The 23,219-nt window shown below is 49.5% G+C and overlaps 3 protein-coding genes across 21 annotated transcripts in view; 2 read left to right on the forward strand and 1 right to left on the reverse strand.

The window, feature by feature from the left end:
- The window catches only part of PRKDC (protein kinase, DNA-activated, catalytic subunit), a 178,951-nt gene extending 163,828 nt beyond the window's left edge, over nucleotides 1-15,123 (forward strand). For all 5 annotated transcript variants that reach the window (XM_067712375.1, XM_067712380.1, XM_067712378.1 and 2 more), the window contains one exon: nucleotides 14,360-15,123. In XM_067712375.1, the coding sequence (XP_067568476.1) occupies nucleotides 14,360-14,456 (97 nt within the window). In that variant the 3' untranslated portion in view covers nucleotides 14,457-15,123. The remainder of the gene's footprint in view (nucleotides 1-14,359) is intronic.
- Nucleotides 15,124-15,235: 112 nt separating this feature from the next.
- Nucleotides 15,236-16,369, forward strand: CEBPD (CCAAT enhancer binding protein delta). The gene has a single exon (XM_067712397.1). The coding sequence runs from the start codon at nucleotides 15,329-15,331 to the stop codon at nucleotides 16,097-16,099; it is 771 nt and encodes a 256-aa protein (XP_067568498.1). The 5' UTR covers nucleotides 15,236-15,328; the 3' UTR covers nucleotides 16,100-16,369.
- Nucleotides 16,370-17,028: 659 nt separating this feature from the next.
- SPIDR (scaffold protein involved in DNA repair) overlaps nucleotides 17,029-23,219 on the reverse strand; it is a 351,263-nt gene continuing 345,072 nt past the window's right edge. Inside the window, exons 17-21 of one of the 15 annotated variants that reach the window (XM_067712385.1) lie at nucleotides 23,064-23,157; nucleotides 22,246-22,370; nucleotides 21,943-21,996; nucleotides 21,694-21,752; nucleotides 17,029-17,807 (exon numbers count right to left, since the gene is read on the reverse strand). In XM_067712385.1, coding sequence (XP_067568486.1) covers nucleotides 17,643-17,807; nucleotides 21,694-21,752; nucleotides 21,943-21,996; nucleotides 22,246-22,370; nucleotides 23,064-23,157 — 497 coding nt within the window. In that variant the 3' untranslated portion in view covers nucleotides 17,029-17,642. Of the gene's footprint in view, nucleotides 17,808-19,810; nucleotides 21,638-21,693; nucleotides 21,753-21,942; nucleotides 21,997-22,245; nucleotides 22,371-23,058; nucleotides 23,158-23,219 lie in introns of those variants that run through there. The other 14 variants (XM_067712390.1, XM_067712389.1, XM_067712394.1 and 11 more) reach the window with 14 other exon arrangements.

Consider the following 23,219-nt stretch of genomic DNA (forward strand, 5'->3'; position numbering starts at 1 on the left):
GCCACCATCACGCTGAAACCAAAACCAGACAAGGATGTCACAAAGAAAGAAAACTACAGGCCAATATCACTGATGAACATAGATGCAAAAATCCTCAAAAAATACTAGCAAACAGAATCCAACAGCACATTAAACGGATCATACACCATGATCAAGTGGGGTTTATCCCAGGGATGCAAGGATTCTTCAATATACTCAAATCAATCAGTGTGATACACCATATTAACAAACTGAAGAATAAAAACCATATGATCATCTCAGTAGATGCAGAAAAAGCTTGTAACAAAATTCAACACCCATTTACGATAAAAACTCTCCAGAAAGTGGACACAGAGGGAACCTACCTCAACATAATAAAGGCCATGTACGACAAACCCACAGCAAACATCATCCTCAATAGTGAAAAACTGAAAGCATTTCCTCTAAGATCAGGAACAAGACAAGGATGTCCACTCTCGCCACTGTTATTCAACATAGTTTTGGAAGTCCTAGCCACGGCAATCAGAGAAGAAAAAGAAATGAAAAGAATCCAAATTGGAAACAAAGAAGTAAAACTGTCACTGTTTGCAGATGACATGATTCGATACGTAGAGTCATAAAGATGCCACCAGAAAACTATTAGAGCTAATCAATGAATTTGGTAAAGTTGCAGGATACAAAATTAATGCACAGAAATCCCTTGCATCCCTATACACTAACAACGAAAGATCAGATAGGGAAATTAAGGAAACAATCCTATTCACCATTGCAGCAAAAAGAATAAAATACCTAGGAATAAACCTACCTAAGGAGGTAAAAGACCTGTACTCAGAAAAGTATAAGACACTGATGAAAGAAATCAAAGATGACACAGATGGAGAGATATACCACGTTCTTGGATTGGAAGAATCAATATTGTGAAAATGAGTACACTACCCACAGCAATCTACAGATTCAGTGCAGTCCCTATCAAATTACCAATGGCATTTTTTTTTTTTTTTTTTTTAACAGAACTACAACAAAAAAATCTTAAAATCTGTATGGAGACACAAGAGACCCCGAGTAGCCAAAGCAATCTTGAGGGGAAAAAAACGGAGCTTGGAAGAACAAGACTCCCTAACTTCATACTATACTACAAAGCTACAGTAATCAAGACAATATGGTACTGGCACAAAAACAGAAATACAGATCAACAGCACAGGATAGAAAGCCCAGAGATACACCCACGCACCTGTGGTCAACTAATCTATGACAAAGGAGACAAGGATATACAAAGGAGAAAAGACAGCCTCTTGTATAAGTGGTGCTTGGAAAACTGGACAGCTACATGTAAAAGAATGAAATTAGAACACTCTCTAACACCATACACAAAAATCAACTCAAAGTGGATTAGAGACCTAAATATAAGACTGGACACTATAAAACTCTTAGAGGAAAACATAGAACTCTCTGACATAAATCACAGCAAGATCTTTTTTGACCCACCTCCAAAAGTAATGGATATAAAACCAAAAATAAACAAGTGGGACCTAATGAAACTTAAAATCTTTTCCACAGCAAAGGAAACTCTAAAGAAGAGAAAAAGACTGCCCTACCGAACGGGAGAAAATATCTGCAGACGAATCAACGGACAGAGCATTAACCTCCAAAATATATACACAACTCATGAAGCTCAATATTAAAAACAAACAAAACAAACAAAATCCCCAATCCAAAAATGGGCAGAAGACCTAAACAGACATTTCTCCAAAGAAGACATACAGATGGCCAAGAGGCACATGAAAAGCTGCTCAACGCCACTAAGTATTAGAGAAATGCAGATCAAAACTACAGTGAGGTATCACCTCGCACCAGTTAGAATGGGCATCATCAGAAAATCTACAAACAACAAATGCTGGAGAGGGTGTGGAGAAAAGGGAACCCTCTTGCACTGTTGGGAATGTAAACTGATACAGCCACTATGGAGAACAGTATGGAGGTTCCTTAAAACACTAAAAATAGAACTACCACATGACGCAGCACTCCCAATACTGGGCATATACCCAGAGAAAACCATAATTCAAAAAGTCGCACCCCAATATTCACTGCAGCAGTATTTACAATAGCCAGGTCATGGAAGCAACCAGGTTGCCCATCGATGGCAAATGGATTAGGAAGATGTGGTACGTATATACAATGGAATATTACTCAGCCCTAAAAAGGAACGAAATTGGGTCATTTGTAGAGATGTGGATGGACCTAGAGACTGTCTGTCATACAGAGTGAAGTCAGAAAAAGCAAAACAAATATTGTATATGAAAGCATATATGTGGAATCTAGAAAAATGGTATAGATGAACTGGTTTGCAGGGCAGAAACAGAGACACAGACGTAGAGAACGTATGGACACTGAGGTGGGAAAGCGGGGTGGGTGTGGTGGTGGGATGAACTGGGAGATTGGGATGCACATGTATACACTGATGTGTGTATAAAACAGATAACCAACAAAAAAGAGAATGCTAACAATTAGGAAAAAGAAGAGATGAACACAGAATTTTAACTAGAAAATTATTTTTTAAAATGAGAAATTAATAATTCAGTAACTAAAAGGAAAAACAGAAGGAATAAACAGCAGATTAGGTGATACAGAAGAATGCATAAGTGAGCTGGAAGATGGAAATAACCCAATCAGAACAACAAAAAGAAAAACCCGAAAGGGAATTTCGGATAACATCAAGTGTTTCCAACATTCACATTATACAGGTCACACCCCTGAAGGAGGAGCGAGAGATAGAAGGGGGTCAAAAATGCACTTAATAAAATTATGGCTGAAAACTTCACAAGCCTGAGAAATGAAACATAATCAGTTATGGGAAGCACAGTGTGTGTCAATTAAGATGAACACACATAGATTGATGCCAAGACATATCATAATTGAAATGGAATAAGTTAAAGAGAGAGATCTAAAGGCAGCAATAGAAAAAGAGGCATATACAAGGGAACCACCATAAGGCTATCAGCTGATTTTTCTGCAGAAACTGTGGCCAGAAGGGAATGGCGTGATATATTTAAAGTGCTGAAAGGGAAAAACATGCAACCTAGGGTACTCTACCCAGCAACATTATCATTGAGAACAGAAGGAGAGAGAAAGCACTTCCCAGAGAAGCAGAAACTAAAAAAGTTCACCAATACTAAGCAACCCTAAAAGAAATGTTAAAGGGTCTTCTCTAAGTGGGAAAGAAAAGGCTATATAACAAGAGTAAGTATCTATAGGAAAGGAAAAATCCCACTAGTGAAGGCAAATATATATTTACAGGCTGAGGATCAATCACTTAAATAAGCTAGTACAAAGATTAAAAGACAAAAACTTGTAAAATCAAGTATAACTACAATAATCAGTAAAGATAAAAATGAAGATGTAAAATATGGCATCAAAAACACAAAGTGTTGGGACTTCCCTGGTGGTCCAGTGGTAAAGAATCCGCTTACAAATGCAGGAGATGCGGGTTTGATCCCTGGTCAGGGATTTAAGATCCCACATGCCGCTGTGCGACTAAGCCTGCATGCCACAGCTACTGAGCTTGCACGCCTCACCTGGAGCCCACATGCCACAAACTACAGAACCCACGTGCTCTGGAGCCCGCACGTCACAACTACAGAGCCAGTGCACCCTGCAGCCGGCACACCACGACTAGAGAGAGAAAACCTGCACGCTACAAGTAGAGAGAAGCCCGTGCACCACACAAAAGACCCCACATGCCTCAATGAAGATCCCATGTGCCGCAACTAAGACCTGACACAGCCAAAAATAAAAATATAATAAATAATAAATCTAAAAAAGTGTGGGGGAAGGATGTAGATGTAGATGTTTTAGAATGCGTATGAACTTTAAAAGGACTACCTGTTTAAAATAAGTATAGTTACAGGTCATCATATATGAACCCCACGGAAACTACAAACCAAAAAACTACAGTAGAGGGACTGGCCGAGATGGCAGAGTACAAAGACCCTGAGCTCCCCTCCTCTCAGGAGCACTCCAGAATCACAACTATCTGCAGAGCCACCAACAATGAAGAAGAATGGAAGCTACCAAAAAAGATCTTCTACAACTAAAGACAAAGATGGAACCACAATGAGATAGATGGATAGGAGGGACGGACTCACGAATATAATCAAATCCCACACACCTGGGTGGGCGACCCACAAACTGGAGAATAATTATATTACAGAGGTTCCCCCACAGGAGTGAGAGTTCTGAGCCCTACATCAGGCTCCCCAGCCCGGGCGTCCTGCACTAGGAAGACAAGCCCCCAGAGCATTTTGGCTTTGAAGACCAGAGGGGCTTAATTTTGGGAGCCCCACAGGACTGGGGAAAACAGACTTCATTCTTAAAGGGCACACACGAAGTCTCACACATACCAGGAACCAGGGCAAAAGCAGTAATCGGAGAGGACCCTGGGTCAGACCCATCTGCTGGTCTTGGAGAGTCTCCTGCAGAGGTGGGGGGTGGGTGTGGCTCACCATGGGACACACACACTGGGCAGACATTTGGGGACATTCTACCGTGTGGACTGCTGCTGGTGGTTGCCATCTTGGCTCATCAGCACCGAGACCTGGCCCCAACAGCCTGTAGGCTCCAGTGCTGGGACACCTCAGGCCAGACAACTAACTGGGTGGGCACATAGCCCCACCCATCAGCAGACAGGTTGCCTGAAGACTTCCTGAGCCCACAGCCATGCCTAACCATGGCCCTGCCCACCAGAGGGCCAAGACCCAGCTCCACCACCAGCAGGCAGGCACTAGGCCTTCTCTCCAGGAAGCCTGCACCAGCCTCTGGACCAGCCTTATCCACCAGGGGGCAGACAGAAGAAAACCTCAATCCTGCAGACCCAGCCTGCCCACAGCAGGCCAGACCTTACTCTGAGACCATCTGGCCCCAGCCCTGTCCACCAACAGGCCAATGCATACCCTGCACCGCATACTTAACTGTGTGACTGACGAACCAGGAGCCCCCCTGCCCCCCACCCCAATAGTCCAGCACTAACCTCAGGACCTGGGTTCACCTGCCATTGGGTGAACTCTGCCCGTTTCCAATGGGCAGGCCTAAATCTTTGCGACTCTGACTGTACCCATCACTGAGCCGGCACTAGCCTCAGGGCCCCTTAGGGTTCTGCAGCCAGCTGCCTCGTGACCAGGCCCCGCTAAACGGCAGCCAGCAGCTTCTGCACAAGGCAGGTCCTGGCAACCAACCGGGCTAGGGCCAACCAAGCCCACCAGACCACCCACACAGCCCACCATAACAGAAGGACCCATGCAGCCCTCTTAGGGGAACCCTTAGAACATATAGGTAATGGGAGGACACTGCAGGACAGTGCACTGCTGGGACACACAAGATGTCTCCTACAGAGGGCCACTTCTCCAAGGTTGAGAAATGTAAGTAACTTACCACAAACATAAAAATACAAATAGCAACTTGGACAAAATGAGGTAGCAGAGGAATATGTTCCAGATGAAGGAACAAGATAAAAAACCCCAGAAGAAAAACTAAGTGTTGTAGAGACAGGCAATCTACCCAAGAAAGGGTTCAGAGTGAGAATCATAAAGATGATCAAAGAATTTGGGAAAAGAATGCACAGAGTGAGAAATTAGAAGTTTTGAGCGAAGAGTCAGAAAACATAAAGAGTAACCAAACAGATGGAGAATACGATAACTGAAATGAAAAATACACTGGAAGAAATCAATAGTACAGAAGGACAAATCAGTGAGCTGGAAGACAGAGTAGTGGAAATCACTGCCACTGAACAAAAAAAAAAAAGTATGAAAAGAAATGACAGTTTGAGAGACCTCTGGGACAACATCAAACATACTAATATTTGCATTATAGAGGCCCCAGAAGGAGATAAGAGAAAGAGCCTGAGAACATACGTTTAAGACATAATAGCTGAAAACATCCCTAACCTGGGAAAGGAACAAGTCACCCAAGTCCAGGAAGCACAGAGACTGCCACACAGGATGAACCCAAAGAGTAAGACAACAAGACACACTCTAAATAAAGTGACAAAGAGATAAAGAGAGAATATTAAAAACAGCAAGAGGATAAGAAATAACATACAAGGGAATTCCCATAAGGCTGACAGCCCGTTTTTCAGCAGAAACTCTACTGGCCAAAAGGGAGGGGCAGGATATATTTAAAGCGATGAAAGGGGAAAAAAATACAACCAAGAATAATGTATCCAGGAAGGCCCTCATTCAAATTTGATGGAGAAGTCAAAAGCCGAAAGAGTTCAGTATCATCAAACTGGCTTTACAACAAATGTTAAGAGAACTTCTCTAGGTGAAAAGGAAAAGGCCACAACTAGAAACAAGAAAATTACAAAATGAAAAAGCTCACCAGTAAAGGCAAACATACAGTGAAGGTAGGAAATCTCCACACACCAAGCTAGTAGGGAGGTTAAAAGAAAAAAGTAGTAAGACTGTCTCTATTCCACAATAAGCAGTTAAGGGATACACAAAACAATGAGACATAAAATATGCAAGCAGAAACAGTAATCGGGAGGGGAGGAGAGCACAAATGCAGGGGTTTCAAAATGCATTTGAAATCAAGCCACATCAGCAACTTAAAACAATCATGTATACATACAGACTGCTATACAGAACCTCACAGTGACTGCAAACCCAAACTCTATGATAGATATGTACCCAAAAAAGAAAAAGGAAACCAAACGTAACAGTAAAGCTAGTCATCAAATGAGAGAGAACGAAAGAAGGGAAAAACGACCCTACACAAATCCAAAACAATTAACAAAATGGCAGTGAGAACATACATATCGATGATTACCTTAAATGTCAACAGAGTAAATGCTCCAACTGAAAGACACAGAGTGGCTGATGGACACAAAAACAAGACCCCTTGATATTCTGCCTACAAGAGACTCACTTCAGATCTAGAGACAGACAGACTGAAAGTGAGGGAGTGGAAAAAGGTATTCCATGCAAGTGGAAATCAATCGAAAGCCAGAGTAGTAATACTTACATCAGACAAAATCGACTTTAAAATAAAGACTGTTGTAAGAGACAAGGAGGGACACTACATAATGATCAAGGGATCATCCAGGAAGATACAACAATTGTATATACATATGGGAGGCACCTAAATATAAGGCAAATATTAAGAGACATAAAAGGAGAAATTGATGGTAACACAATACTAGTGGGGGACTTTAACACCCCACTTATATTAATGGACAGATCATCCAGACAGAAAATCCATCAGGAAACACAGGCCTTAAATAACACATTAGACCACATGGACTTAATTCATATATATAGAGCATTCCATCCTAAAGCAGCAGAATACATATTCTTTTCAAGTGCATATGGAAAATTCTCCAGGATAGATTACATGCTAGGCCACAAAATAAGCCTTGGTAAATTTAAGACAACTGAAATCATATCAAGCATCTTTTCCAAACGCAACAGTACAGAGACCAGAAATCAACTACAGGAAAAAAAATTGCAAAAAACACAAACATGTGGAAGCTAAACACTATGCTGCTAAACAACCAGTGGATCATTGAATAGATTAAAGAGGAAATCAAAACTACCTACAGACAAAACAAAAACACAACGATCCAAAACCTGTGGAACGCAGCAAAAGTGGTTCTAAGAGGGAAGCTTATAGTGATACAGCTTACCTCAGAGAACAAGGAAAATCTCAAATAAACAACCTAACCTTACACCTAAAGCAACTAGAGAAAGAAGAACAAACAAAACCCAAGTCAGCAGAAGGAAAGAAATCATAAAGATCAGAGCAGAAATAAATGAAACAGAGACGAAGAAAACAACAGACGAGACCTTCAAGATGGAGGAGTAAGACGTGGAGATCACCTTCCTCCCCTCACATACATCAGAAATACATCTACACGTGGAACAACTCCTACAGAACACCTACTGAACGCTGGCAGAAGACCTCAGACCTCCCAAAAGGCAAGAGACTCCCCACATACCTGGAGAGGGCAAAAGAAAAACGAATAAACAGAGACAAAAGAATAGGGACGGGACCTGCACTTCCGGGAGGGAGCTGTGAAGGAGGAAAGGTTTCCATACACTAGGAGACCCCATCACTGGTGGAGATGGGGGTTGGCGGGGGGAGCTTCAGAGCCGCGGAGGAGAGTGCAGCCACAGGGGTGCAGAGGGCAGAGCGGAGAGATTCCCGCACGGAGGATGGGTGCCAACCGGCACTCACCAGCCCGAGAGGCTTGTCTGCTCACCCGCCGGGGCGGGCGGGGCTGGGAGCTGAGGCTCGGGCTTCGGTCGGAGCGCAGGGAGAGGACTGGGGTTGGCGGCGTGAACACAGCCTGCAGGGGGTTAGTGCGCCACGGCTAGCCGGGAGGGAGTCCAGGAAAAGTCTGGACCTGCCAAAGAGGCAAGAGACCATTGTTTCGGGGTGCACGAGGAGAGGGGGTTCAGAGCACCGCATAAACGAGCTCCAGAGACGGGCACGAGCCGCGGCTAACAGCGCAGACCCCAGAGACGGGCATGAGACGCTAAGGCTGCTGCTGCCGCCACCAAGAAGCCTGTGTGCGAACACAGGTCACTCTCACACCCCCCCCTTCCGGGAAGCCTGTGCAGCCCGCCACTGCCAGGGTCCCGGGATCCAGGGACAACTTCCCCAGGAGAGCGCACGGCGCGCCTCAGGCTGGGGCAACGTCACGCTGGCCTCTGCTGCCACAGGCTCACCCCGCACCCATACCCCTCCCTCCCCCCGGCCTGAGTGAGCCAGAGCCCCCGAATCAGTGGCTCCTTTAACCCCGTCCTGTCTGAGCAAAGAACAGACGCCCTCCGGCGACCTACACAGAGGTTGGGCCAAATCCAAAGCTGAGCCCCGGGAGCTGTGAGAACAAAGAAGAGAAAGGGAAATCTCTCCCAGCAGCCTCAGGAGCAGCGGATTAAATCTCCACAGTCAACTTGATGTACCCGCATCTGTGGAATACATGAATAGACAACGAATCATCCCAAATTGAGGAGGTGGACTTTGGGAGCAATGATACATATATATATATATATATTTTTTTTTTTTTCCCTTTTTCTCTTTTTGTGTGTATGTGTATGCTTCTTTGTGTGATTTTATCTGTATAGGTTTGCTTTTACCATTTTCCCTAGGGTTCTGTCTGTCCATTTGTTTTTTCTTTTTTTATTAAAATTTTTTTAATAATTATTTTTTATTTTAATAACTTTATTATTTCCTTCCTCCTTCCTCCCTTCCTCCCTTTCTCTCTTTCTTTCTCCCTTTTCGGAGCCATGTGGCTGACAGGGTCTTCGTGCTCCAGCTGGGCGTCAGGGCTGTGCCTCTGAGGTGGGAGAGCCAAGTTCAGGACATTGGTCCACAAGAGACCTCCCAGCTCCACGTAATATCAAACAGCAAAAGCTCTCCCAGAGATCTCCATCTCAACACTAAGACGCAGCTCCACTCAACAACCAGCAAGCTATGGTGCAGGACTCCCTATGCCAAACAACTAGCAAGACAGGAACACAACACCACCGATTAGCAGAGAGGCTGCCTAAAATCATAGTAAGTTCACAGACACCCCAAAACACACCACCAGAAGTGGTCCTGCCCAACAGAAAGACAAGATCCAGCCTGATCCACCAGAAGGCACCCCTCCACCAGGAAGGCACCCCTTCACCAGGAAGCCTACACAACCCACTGAACCAACCTTAGCCACTGGGGGCAGACACCAAAAACAACGGGAAGTATGAACCTGCAGCCTGTGAAAAGGAGACCCCAAACACAGTAAGTTAAGCAAAATGAGAAGACAGAGAAACACACAGCAGATGAAGGAGCAAGGTAAAAACCCACCAGACCAAACAAATGAAGAGGAAATAGGCACAGCTTTTGCACAGCAAAGGACATCATAAACAGGACGAAAAGACAACCCTTAGCATGGGAGAAAATACTTGCAAATGAAGCAAATGACAAAGGATTAATCTCCAAAATTTACAAGCAGCTCATGCAGCTCAATATCAAAAAAACAAACAACCCAATCCAAAAATGGGCAGAAGACCTAAATAGACATTTCTCCAAAGAAGGTATACAGACTGCCAACAAACACATGAAAGGATGCTCAACATCATTAATCATTAGAGAAATGCAAATCAAAACTACAATGAGGTATCACCTCACACCAGTCAGAATGGCCATCATCAAAAAATCTACAAACAACAAATGCTGGAGAGGGTGTGGAGAAAAGGGAACACTCTTGCACTGTTGGCGGGAATGTAAACTGATACAGCCACTATGGAGAACAGTATGGAGGTTCCTTAAGAAACTAAAAATAAAACTACCATATGACCCAGCAATCCCACTACTGGGCACATACCCTGAGAAAACCATAATTCAAAAAGAATCATGTACCAAAATGTTCATTGCAGCTCTATTTACAATAGCCAGGAGATGGAAGCAACCTAAGTGTCCATCGACAGATGAATGGATAAAGAAGATGTGGCACATATATACAATGGAATATTACTCAGCAATAAAAAGAAATGAAATTGAGTTATTTGTAGTGAGGTGGATGGACCCCAGAGTCTGTCATACAGAGTGAAGTAAGTCAGAAAGAGAAAAACAAATACTGTATGCTAACTACCACATATATATATAGAATCTTAAAAAAAAAAAAAAGGTTCTGAAGAAGCTAGGGGCAGGACAGGAATAAAGATGCAGACATAGAGAATGGATTTGAGGACATGGGGAGGGGGAAGAGTAACCTGGGACGAAATGAGAGAGTGGCATGGACATATATACACTACCAAATGTAAAACAGGTAGCTAGTGGGAAGCAGCCACATAGCACAGGGAGATCAGCTCAATGCTTTGTGACCACCTAGAGAGGTGGGATAGGGAGGGTGGGAGGGAGATGCAAGAGGGAGGGGATGGAGGGGATACAAGGATATATGTATATGTATAACTAATTCACTCTGTTATAAAGCAGAAACTAACACACACACCATTGTAAAGCAATTATACTCCAATAAAAATATTTAAGAAAAAGAACAGAAAAGATCAATGAAACTAAAAGCTGGTTCTCTGAAAAACTAAACAAAATTGATAAACCTTTAGCCAGACTCCTCAAGAAAAAAAGGGAGAAGGCCCAAATCAATAAGATCAGAAATGAAAAAGAGAAGTTACAATTGACACCACAGAAATAGAAAAGATCGTGAGAGACTACAATGAGCAAATATACGGCCATAAAATGGACAACCCAGAATTCATAAATTCTCCCAAGACTGAACCAGGAAGAAATAGAAAATACGAACAGACCAGTCACAAGTACTGAAATTGAAACTGTGATTTAAAAACTCTCAACAGGGACTTCCCTGGTGGCCCAGTGGTTAAGAATCCACCTGTTAATGCAGGGGACACGGGTTCGATCCCTCATCCGGGAAGAGCCCACATGCCACGGAGCAACTAAGCCCGTGCGCCACAACTACTGAGCCTGTGTTCTAGAGCCCGTGAGCCACAACTACTAAAGCCCACATGCCCTAGAGCCCAGGCACCACGACTAATGAAGCTCACGCGCTCTAAGGCCCACGTGCCACAACTACTGAGCCTGCATGCTGCAACTACTGAAGCCCATGCGCCTAGAGCCCATGCTCCACAACACGAGAAGCCACCGCAAGCCTGCACACTGCAATGAACAGTAGCCCCCGCTCGCTGCAACTAGAGAAAGCCCTAGCACAGCAACGAAGACCCAATGCAGCCAAAACAATAGATTTAAGAAAATGAATAAATAAAAAATAAAAACTCCCAACAAATAGAAGTCCAGGACCAGATGGCTTCACAGGCAAATTCTACCAAACATTTAGAGAAGAGTTAACACCTATCCTTCTGAAACTATTGCAGAGGAACAATTGCAGAGGAAGAAACACTTCCGAACCCATTCTATGAGGCCACCATCACCCTGACACCAAAACCAAAGACATCACAAAACCAGTATCACTGATGAACACAGATGCAAAAATTCTCAACAAAATACCAGCAAACCATATTCAACAATATATTAAAAAGATCATACACCATGATCAAGTGGGATTTATTCCAGGGATACGAGGATTTTTCAATATCCACAAATCAACATGGTTAACAAATTGAAGAAGAAGAACCATACGATCATCTCAGTAGATGCAGAAAAAGATTCTGATAAAATTCAACACCCATTTATGATAAAACTCTCCAGAAAGCGGGCATAGAGGGAACCTACCTCAACATAATAAAGGCCATATATGACAAACCCACAGTTAACATCACACTCAACTATGAGATATGAAAGCATTCCCTCTAAGATGAGGAACAAGACAAGGATGCCCACTCTCACCACTTTTATTCAACATAGTTTTGGAAGTCCTACCCACTGCAATCAGAGAAGAAAAAGAAAAGAAAGGATCCAAATAGGAAAGGAAGAAGCAAAACTGTCACTGTTTGCTAATGACACGATTTGCTATACAGAGAAAATCCTAAAGATGCCACCAGAAAACTCTTAGAGTTCACCAAAGAATCTGGTAAAGTTACAGGATACAAAATAAATATATGGAAATCTGCTACAGTTCTATACACTAACAATGAAATCTCAGAGAAATTAAAGAAACAATCCCATTTACCATCACATCAAAAAGAATAAAATACTTAGGAATAAACCTACCTAAGGAGGCAAAAGGCATATAATCTGAAAAGTAAGACGTTGATGAAAGAATGTGATGATGACGTAAACAGATGGAAAGATGTACCTTGTTCTCAGATGGGAAGAATCAGTATTGTTAAAATGACCATACTACCCAAGGCAATCTACAGATTCAGCACCATTCCTATCAAACTACCAGTGAGCTGTGGCAGGGCTGACAGGTGTGCCTGAGAGACTGAATCCACTTCACAGGAATAACAGGCTGGGAAGGCAAATCGCTCCTCCTTGTGTTCTATTACTGGGAACATGTGCAACTGTATGGCAGGTTGGACACCTGACTCACAGAATCAAATAACTGTTTTCAGCTCTGGCTACTTTGTAATCTGGGAGATCTGTCTCTTAAATTCCAGAGGCTGAAGTGAATGCAGAATTTTCTACCCATCACAGTAGGTTTTTAGTAAAATACACAGGCTTTATAAAGCACTGCCAAGGATGTGTGACCCTAATTCCCAGGGGCTTTATTCTTTTGGCCCTCATATTTCCTTTCCCACACACACAAAAAATACTGGAAATCAGGTTTATCCGAAAAGCCTGTATTTGTAACCTCACTATTGTCTGACACAAAACACATGAGAACATATCATACAGTTAAAATTATTCCTGAGCCAGAAGATGAACAAAAGTATCTAATCTGATAGTTGAGAATCATCATCTGAAGAGGGCGCTAGAGTCACAATTTCCCTCCTCTTGACACTGGCATTGCTCAAAAACATTTTCACTGTTCCAGACTTTCATTTGGAGAACTGTTGTTGCCCCATATCTTGCACCGTATGAAGCATCCGAAAGTGGTCCCTCTTGAGGACTGAGGTATGGCCCCTTCGTGTTATGAGTGAGCCGGCCCGATTTCCTAACCCCGACAGTGTCCCACAGCTGGAGCACATCCAGCCTCCTGAGTTTCTAAAGGACGGACGTGTTTAGAAAGTCCACATGAAGTGCTGCATTTGAACAACTCAACTAAGCTCAACATAGCAATGTCCTCATAAACACGGGTGAATCCAAGGCTCCGACGTTTTTAAGGAATACTTTCTTATTTGACTGCTTCCTTTAGACAGTTTTCAGAACACAGGCTCAAGACTCCTAACAATGAGGAATCATGACCAACTTTGTATTTATCTCGGATAAATTAACAGTAGAGTTAGGAAAAGACAATAAGTGGAGACATTCAAGAAATGACTGTGGACAACTGCTGTCACAGAACTAAACTTTAAATTGTTTTATTGTATTTTTAATAGTCTTTCACTTGCCGTTAAACGTCATGACAAATCTCTACTTTGTTGGTCTACGACCTCTCCTTTCTCTTTTTCAGTAAAAGGGAAGAAAACTCTTAAATCTAAACATTATCATTACTAGTTAATACATTGAAAAAAAGATGGGCGTGGCATCTCTTTCAAGCTCAATCCCAATTTGACATCTGAATCTACTAATCATCTCACTGAATTATTTTCATGAGAATATGGTTCTCTGTGTATTATTTATTTTGCAATCCCTGACTGGGGAGGGCTTTAGTAGTGTTTTTATGGCTTCCAAAATAGATATGTCTTTCCTCTGGGTGTGCATGAACCACACTCTAAGTGTTCCTGGGTTTTACCTTTAATAGATAATTAATCGTGTGACATCCACATCACGGCTCCTGAGTAATTCTAGCGTATTATGTCTGTCCTCCTAGAAAACCTATTCAGTATACCATGGTGCCGTCATCAGAAGTCACCTCTGGAATACTGTGGAGCTTGTGGAGCGTTTGGTGTCGGGAAGCAACGAAATGAGAAAGGATGTGGACAGAGACCAGGTCCGAACAGGGACGGTGATGTGAAAAATAGAAGTGACCCGAAATGCCTGACCCAAATTGTAGGAAACGTTAACCAACAAAGCCAGTTCAGTCTTTACCTGCATTTTACAATGTGAAGAGCTAGCGAGCTAACACCGTGTCAGAGCTGCTGGTATAAAGCTTATTTTCCTCCTAAAGGGGACCCACCCCACTGCTTTGGATCCAAAGGCACTTCTTTTTGGAATAATACTGAACAGCATTAAAAAAAAAAAAAGAGCCTAGAACTAAAGACAGGACTGAAGTAAGACATCACCGCAAGATGGCACTGCTCTAGTGTCCCTGGAAGCAGCGTCGGGGTCGCGGGGCTCCCGGGGCTCTGAGTGTGGAGCTCCCGGGCGTTCGTGGGCTTTCCGGGGGCGCGGAGCTCTCGCGCGCTCGTGGTTCCCGGCTTCCCCCGGCCCTAGGCGCGCGGGGTTGGAGAGCGACCCCCGGACCCGGCGGAACCCCGCGGGGCAGCGTCTCCAACCCCGCCGTCCGGGAGCCGCGAGACCCTAATTCCCTGAAGCCGCGGGGGAGCGCCCCCGGGCCCTAGTCCGCGCGCTGGCCCGGGCCCCGTTCTGGTTCCGCCCCGACTCCGCGGGCGCAGAGGCCCCGACCCACCAGCAGGAAGGAGGAGGCGCGGCCGAGGGAGGGTCGTTCCCGGCAGCGCCGCGCGGGCCGGGCCGGCGGGCAGGAAGCACGGGGGAGGTGCGCGGGCGGGGGTCCCGCGGTCCGCGGCCGGGGCGGGGCGGGGCGTGCGCGTCAGTCCGGCTAGAAAAGGCGGCGCCCGGCCCGCCCGAGGACCGCGCTCGCCGTCGGCCCGACGCCGCCATGAGCGCCGCGCTCTTCAGCCTGGACGGCCCGGCGCGCGGCGCGCCCTGGACTGCGGAGCCCGCCGCCTTCTACGAGCCCGGCCGCGCGGGGAAGCTGGGTCGCGGAGCCGAGCCGGCCGCGCCCGCCATGTACGACGACGAGAGCGCTATCGACTTCAGCGCCTACATCGACTCCATGGCCGCCGTGCCCACCCTGGAGCTGTGCCACGATGAGCTCTTCGCCGACCTCTTCAACAGCAACCACAAGGCGGGCGCCCTGGAGCTGCTGCCCGGGGGCCCCGCGCGCCCCGCGGGCCCCGGCCCCGCGCCGCGACCGCTCAAGCGCGAGCCCGACTGGGGCGACGGCGACGCGCCCGGCTCGCTGCTGCCCGCGCAGGTGGCCGCGTGCGCGCAGACAGTGGTGAGCCTGGCGGCCGCCGCGCAGCCCACTCCGCCCGCGTCGCCCGAGCCGCCGCGCCGCAGCCCCGCGCCCCCAGCTCCCGGGGCGGCGCGCGACAAGGCAGCGGGCAAGCGGGGCCCGGACCGCGGCAGCCCCGAGTACCGGCAGCGGCGGGAGCGCAACAACATCGCCGTGCGCAAGAGCCGCGACAAGGCTAAGCGGCGCAACCAGGAGATGCAGCAGAAGCTGGTGGAGCTTTCGGCCGAGAACGAGAAGCTACAGCAGCGCGTGGAGCAGCTCACGCGGGACCTGGCCGGCCTGCGGCGCTTCTTCAAGCAGCTGCCCGGCGCGCCCTTTTTGCCCGGCGCGGGGGCGGCGGACGCGCGGTGACGCGGGGGGCGTGCGGGCTGCGGCCGCAGTGCCTGGAACCGCCGTGCCGGACCCCCGGGCGGGGCCGGGACTCGGACAGCTGCCGCGTGGACCCTAAGTTACTGTGACGGCAGCTTCTCTGCATCCTACGCCCGAGGAGGCAGCTAAGGTACATTCGTTAGACTTTTCGGACAAACCTTTGTACTGTAGATACGAGGAAAAGACTGAGCATGCTCACTTTTTTATACTGATTTTTACAGTATTTGTAAGAATAAAGGCGTGTTAGACCCACCTTGATTCCTGCCCTCGCGGCCCTCCGGACTGGCCGGGGAGGGCGCGAGGGCGCGTCTGGCTGGTGTGCGCCCCGGGGCCGGGTTCCTGGAAGGACCGTCGCTTTGCTTCTGCAACAGGCCAAACTCCACCTGCGGACGTGCCGGTTAACTTGCCGAGCGAGACCCGCTCGGGTGGAAGGCGCCCCGGGAACGTGTCGGAAACCGGCCGGAGCGGGTCCCACCTCGAGTCGGGGGCAAGGAGAGGAGGGCTCAGGTTATCCGAAAACCAGTCCCACTCATTCTGGCTTTCATGGGATTTGCTTTCGCTTCCCTCAGTCCTGTAGACAGCTTCAAGTAGATTTTCAAAGTGCATAAAGTACAGAAGTCATATAGGAGATGGAAAGGACGGTCACAAAGCTACTTAAAATCGGCTACCTTCCCGGTACTGGTAATGCTTCAAGGCTGAATCTGGACGAATAAATAAAGCCGTTGCCTTTCCCCCATGAGAGTGGGTACTAGGCAGCCTCCCTTGGTCTGGGCTGCTACGTCTATATTATGTAATTAGTTAACCGTGGCCTGTCATTATTACACTGTCATAAGGGAGGAAACGCAAAATCTTTGTAGTGTCCAGATTAATCCGTGGTTTTAGTTTTAACTCAGATCTCTGCCAACAAGGTGAACGATTCCCCAGCTCTCCTGCGGCAGCGTAGTCCTGCGCAGTGCCCGGCAGGACTAACCAGACCTGTCAGTCTCTCCGTAAGGAGCTACCATCAGGCCAGTCACTTTATCTCTACTTTATGGGAAATAGTTTTACCTCTGACATAGTTCCCCAGAACATTTTCCAAAAAATACTGAGCTGCAGAACGCTTAGGCTGGACACTGTGCGGAGCAGTAATATGACGACAGAGGACAAAGGTTTACACTCGGCAGGGTAATTCTTTGGGGAAATGTTAAAAGAAATATAAGAAAAACACGTTGAATCATTGTAAAATTTGAACACTTTAGAATTACAGTAGAACAAAATAACTTTTTCTACTATATTATTGTCTAAGGTAAATGCAAAATGAAAACCTCAAGCTTAGTTAAGCTCTATCGTGTCTCTAAATCTGCAGAAAGGCAATAAAAACATGTATCATCGCAGAAAGAAGTACTTTGATTTACAGTTTACAAAGCCATTTTACTAACATTTGCCCCAATCGAAGTTCCACTTCAAGATCATAAAGGACATTCACTCTGCCTAGAGTTAACAAATAACTACCGAACCACCACCACTGGCAGCCACTTTGTAAAGTTCACGGATCCTGCGGCTGCCACCCGTGTGCTGAAGAGGCTCCCCCCTCGCTCAGGAGTTCCACCTCCTCCAATCCCACGCAGCTGGCCGGGCGGGTGGTGATGGACCGGACGAAACAGGTTATCGGCCCCACCTCCTTTCCAAGGACACTCCTCACCTCGTAACTCTGCAGGGATAAGAGGCAGGCTGGTTAAAGCAAACATCCCTGGGCGTGCTGTTCCCATCGGCTAAGGACACCAAAGACAGAGCATTAGGCCCTTCCCCGGCCCATGACCCCTCTCCACCCCTCTCCAGAGGAGAGAACAGGCTGCAGCAAAAGCAAAGGAAGGAAGTGCTTTTTTCTGGTAGCCGAGTTTTTTTTTTTTTTTTTTTTTTGCGGTACGCGGGCCTCTCCCTGTTGTGGCCTCTCCCGTTGCAGAGCACAGGCTCTGGACACGCAGGCTCAGCGGCCATGGCTCACGGGCCCAGCCGCTCCGCGGCATGTGGGATCTTCCTGGACCGGGGCACAAACCCGTGTCCCCCGCATCGGCAGGCGGATTCCCAACCACTGCACCACCAGGGAAGCCCCCGAGCTAGTTTTTACACAAGAACATTAAAAGTATCTGTGATCGATGTTTGTTAGTGGGTGCAAGGATGTGCATCTCCCAGCTGGCCGTCCTAGGAGAGAAACTGGGGGGGGGGAAACACATGGGAAGGGCCGTGCCCTGCGTCCCAGCAGGAGGCACACATCACGCCTGCTGCTGCATCCCACTTCCCCACTTGAGCAACACTTCTGGTCAAAGGACTTCCTTTGCCCCAAACTTCCCTCCTTAACAGGATCCCATTTCTCCCAGAGTTGCACTGAGCTGAACACCTCTTCCTATGCCACAGAAAGCCTTTCCTTCACATTGTTGGACGAATTGTCTTAGGGAACTGGTGAATTGTGGGCAAGTTTCATCTCTACACGGGAATGTAGAGCCACGGGCGGCAGGGGCCCCAGGTGAGCAGGCTGGGAAGGTGTGCTGTGCCCTCCTGGCCTCCGTGGATCACACCTCAGAACAGTTTCTTTTGGGGGTGGGGCTGAAAATAGAGGTTTATTGGTCTTTGGAGACTGAAGCCCTAGAAGGTCACGTGTTCTTTCGGAAACTCCTTTGCTGCCACTTGCAGAGTAACGTCAGGAGTACCTCTCAGCCCTCCTCTGTGCCAGACACTTGACGGGCGTCTGTGGTGACTGAGCTCACTGCTAACTCGCCCCTCCACCATTAGCGTCTTGGCAGAGGGGACTCGGTGGGGGCGGGCGGGTGTCAGACAACATGGCCAAAGCTGGCACGTCTGTAGCTCCTTGACAGGCACCTCGCTGCCCTACCCCTGGGTCCAGGCTGGGCGGCCAACTGGCTTCTCGTGAACAGAGTGGGAGGGGAGGGGCACTGAGTGTGTCCCAGGCTCTGTCAGGACCGGGGCCCATCTTCTGCCCGGCTCGGGACCCAGTCACATGCTGTGAGGGCGTCCAGGCCGTGTGGGTGTCTGGCCAGAGCCCAGGAAGGTCCCAGCCGACAGGAGCACAGCAGCCAGCCGGGGACTGAAGGGCCTCCTGGGACACCAGCCCAGCTTTGGGGCACCAGCTGCTGCCCCATGGAGCCTCGTCCAGACTGCAGGTCTGTGTGCAGAGTCGGTGTGGAGGCACCGAGCCTTGAGACGGCTCATTCTGAAGCAGTAAGTGTCCAGATCGGTCTGGGATGTGGACGCTGCCCTAAAGCCAGCTCACCGCCGTGGCTGTCTTCCCGCGTACGAGACAGGCACGGCCTCCCCACCGTGGCTTGCAGGGAGCTGCGGCTTTCCTGGTGGCACGCCAGGTGAAGCAGGGCTGAGAGTCGCCAGTCCAGGCAGGCAGAGAGAGGGAAGGAGAGGATGCGACTGGACAGTGGGGAGGCCTCCCGCGGCCAAGACGTCAAGGTCACTCCCAGGGCTTCTACCCGGGCTGGCTACTGAGGGCTGCACCTGCGCGTGGGTACGAGCACGGGCCTTGGCGTTGGAAGAAAAGTCTGCAGAAACCCTCTTTTTAAAGTGTCAGGGTTGGCAACTACAGTTTTTGATCATAACTGTCTCGTTTATAAATGGACATTACACTATACATTATATTGGGGAGAAGTTAAGACGGAGAAGTTAAAACAATCACACCAGTAAACTCACATGTGCCGGTCATACGAACGCACGTGTGTAAAATGTGCCTCTATTTTAAAGGCACGTGTGTGTGCCGGCCCGGAAGCAGCACATTTTGTTCCGGGAGTGGAGCCGCGGTTCTCGTGTAGTCATCTGATTCTCTGGATTTTGGCGGATGTACCTTCTCATCCTGAAAACCGACAGAATCCAGATGAGCCTCGTGGCCGATGCCCCCGGGAGGTCTCCTACAGGTAGGAAGGAAGGTGTCCGCTTCCCTCCAGGTCAGCGTAAAGCCTGAGAATCCACCGGGCATAGACCGGGGGGCGGTAGCGGGGGGTTAGGAGCTCGACGCCCCCCCCAGTCCTACCGGCCTCGCCTCTGACAGCAGAGCAGCCACGCAGGGTCACCGAGGCGCTCGCCAACTGGGCCGCACGCCCGCCTCTTGTGTCTCTAGGAGCAGCAGGAGTTTACTGTGGGGGAGGCACAGCCTGCCTCCACCCGAAGCGACACGTGAACGCGGGTTCCTGCCAGGTCCCTGGATGGAGCAGGTGGCTGAGGGCCACCCTCCTGGGAGCCAGGGGCCCAGGGGAGGCAGGTGCCTGAGTAACCGCAGGGCCGGCAGGTGCTCTGGGTGCCGTCCCCAGGCGTTCAGCCATGCGCTCTGCTGGGTTCGTTTCGCTCTGTTCTTAAGCAGCACTCCCCCAGCATCCTCCAGAGGAACGTGTTCTCCGATGACCCGGATCTGCCGGCTTTAGTGCCCGTTTGCAGCCCCACCTTGGACCCCACTCCATCGGCCTCACCTAAGCACCCGCAGTCCCAGGAACTGCGGCCTCGCCACCCGTGAAACGCAGGACTCCACGAGAGCGCAACACACACAAGGCCCCTGCGGGCCCTACCCGGGCTGGCTACCCTGCAGGTGGTGAGCAGAGCGATGGCCCCGCTCTGCAGTGTCTCTGCATCCGGCAGGGAGCGTGCCGCAGGCCTACCCCGACGCCTCCCGGACAGCATGGGCTGCGCCCACGGGGATGCTGGGGAGGAGGTGAGGCAGCACGGGGACAGCGGGCAGCACGGTGCCCAGGCATCACACACGCTTACTGACACGGACTGTCACACAGTCAGGCACATGTGTCTATAAGCCGTCCTACAGCAGGGTTCAAACATCAATCCCCACCACGCAGCAGCCCCCCGGACAAAGGTTTGCGCTGCGGGGGTCACCGAGTTGCTCTCAAGAGATGCGCGAGGCCAGGAATGAGAGCTGGAACCACAGTCAGACCAGGGATCCTTAAAGGTTCTGTGCACAGATTTGTCCACATTCCAATTTACTCCGAACTCTGACATCCGGTGCACATGAAAGAGTGTTAAGGGCTGCTTCTCCCCCGACACCCCAAGCCCAGGACGGGCTGGGACAGGACTGGCAAGTGGCCGGGAGAGCAGCCTGGGAGCCTCCAAATTCGGGCTGGCATCAGAGCTGGCATTTCGCTTCGGGAACCCATCACAAAGTTCTGCAAGTGTGAGCCTCCCCTTTCACAGCAGTCTCACAAGCTGGCCCATATCTGCCACCTGGATGTGGATCCCAGCAGGGCACAGACACAGCACTCTCTCCAGGGCTCAGCGATTCCACAGGCCACTTGCGGGGCTTTCAAATGGCTCTGACAAGGACAGACCTCTCTCGTTTATGTGAGGACCAAAGGTAAGGTATGTGTGCTCAGGCGGTGCTTTCTTTGAGGAGCACACCTCACACCTCTTTACAAAGCTCACCACAGTAACAGGGCAGATGTGAGAAGTGAAAGTCAAGTTTCCAGGCACTCAGACTAGAGACCCAGCAATTTAGAAAAACGTGCATCTCAGGTAATTGTCCTATTAACGTGAAACCATGGCAGGAAGTTTAACCTGAAACCTCAAGACCGACTTACCATAATCAAAGCTGGGGGACAGATTCGTATGTCTACTGCAAGACCGATCAGAAAATAACCTCGATTCCAAAAGGGAAAGGATCTTGTTAGCAGACTCGGGCGTGAGTCAGAAGAGGGAGCAGAACGCCTAGCCGAGTCTCGGGAGAGTCCGGACTCTCAGCTCCATGTGGCACATGGAGGGCCCTTGCAGCCAGGGGACACGGGGGAGGAGAGTAAGGACACGCACCTGGGCTGGGCGCCCCAACTTACCCCGTCCTCGCAGGCGGCAAACCTCAGGAGCGAAGAGATGCTGTGCTGCAGCAGCTGCAAGAACAGCCACGGGCGGAGTCAGGACCCCCACCCCGCTCACCGGAAGGATCCCCCACCGAGACCTGATGTGTGATTCGAAGCCACCAGCTTCCATCGCAGAGCCTTAAGTCAGACAGGGGAGGGCTGCGGCCCCTCGGGGGAGCCCTGCCCCCTTTCCCAGGAAAAGAGCAGGAGATGCCGCCCCGGCCCGGCCGCGGGTGAAGGGGGCGCGCAGTAGGTGGACGCAGATGCACGAGCTCCCACCTGTTCCTACCTTGACCCTCACTGTGCACTGGGGTCGCAAGGGGCAGTCCAGGAAGACCTGCAGGTGCCTTCTGAGCAGGGGAGAGGTGACCACGCGGGAGCAGTCCCCACAGGAGAAGGCGCCCCTGTTGTTTGGAAACAAGAAGGCACAGAGCGCGGGAGCCTGGTGGCGGGCAGACACACAGACATTCCCTGCACGCGAGCGAGTGTCCGTCTGCCGTGTTAGAGGGGGGCTCAGAAACCCGGCTCCTAGAACAGGCCCCAAGCAGCCTGGGCTCTGCGGTCGCAGCGCCTGGCGTGGGGGCCCCCCCGGCTGAGCCACGCAGCCAACAAGGGGAAGGGCCGGACGGCAAACCTGCTCCCACCACCAGTGTCTCTGCTTCTTCCTGCTTCCAAGGAAGGCCTGTCCAGGCCACCACCTGTGAGGCATCAAGAAGCAGGAACGTGATGACACGCCCTGTGCACGTGCCTCCGACAGTCACGGGGGGGCCGGAGGACCGGCGCCGAGGACGGGCCCCGGGGTGGGGGGCGGTAAGGCTGGGCAGGGATGTCTGCTTGCAGAGGTCGGCTGTGCCGTCACCAAGTGTGTCTCACGTTCGTGTTAGCCCCAAGTTCTTTTTCTCCCGCCTGATAACAAAGAAGCTGAGGAAACCTGGCTCTTCTCTCTTTTAAGACAGGAAGAGCCTCGGGGAACCGCAGAACCCCAGTCGTGAGGAGAGAAAACACGGCGCCTGGCCTCCTCCGTGTGCCCTGGGCCCGGCCCCTGGCCCGAGGCACAAGGCAGTGGGGTCCTGGGCTGCTGCTGCTGCTGCCCCTACCTGTCTTCCGGCCTCCGTTCCAGTCTCTCACCACCACACAGGTCACACGCAGGCCACGAGCAGGCGGTGCTCTCGTCCACGGCGACCACAGCGCCTAGGCCCAGGGAAGCAGACCCGGGCTCAGAGGCGGCTCTGTCCCCCAACTTCTCTTTGCCC

This window comes from Pseudorca crassidens, chromosome 17 (genome assembly GCF_039906515.1).
Source record: "Pseudorca crassidens isolate mPseCra1 chromosome 17, mPseCra1.hap1, whole genome shotgun sequence".
In the NCBI taxonomy this organism is placed as follows: domain Eukaryota; kingdom Metazoa; phylum Chordata; class Mammalia; order Artiodactyla; family Delphinidae; genus Pseudorca; species Pseudorca crassidens.

Coding starts and splice junctions, on each gene's coding strand:
- CEBPD (XM_067712397.1), top strand. CDS start 15,329: ATGAGCGCCGCGCTCTTCAGCCTGGACGGCCCGGCGCGCGGCGCGCCC.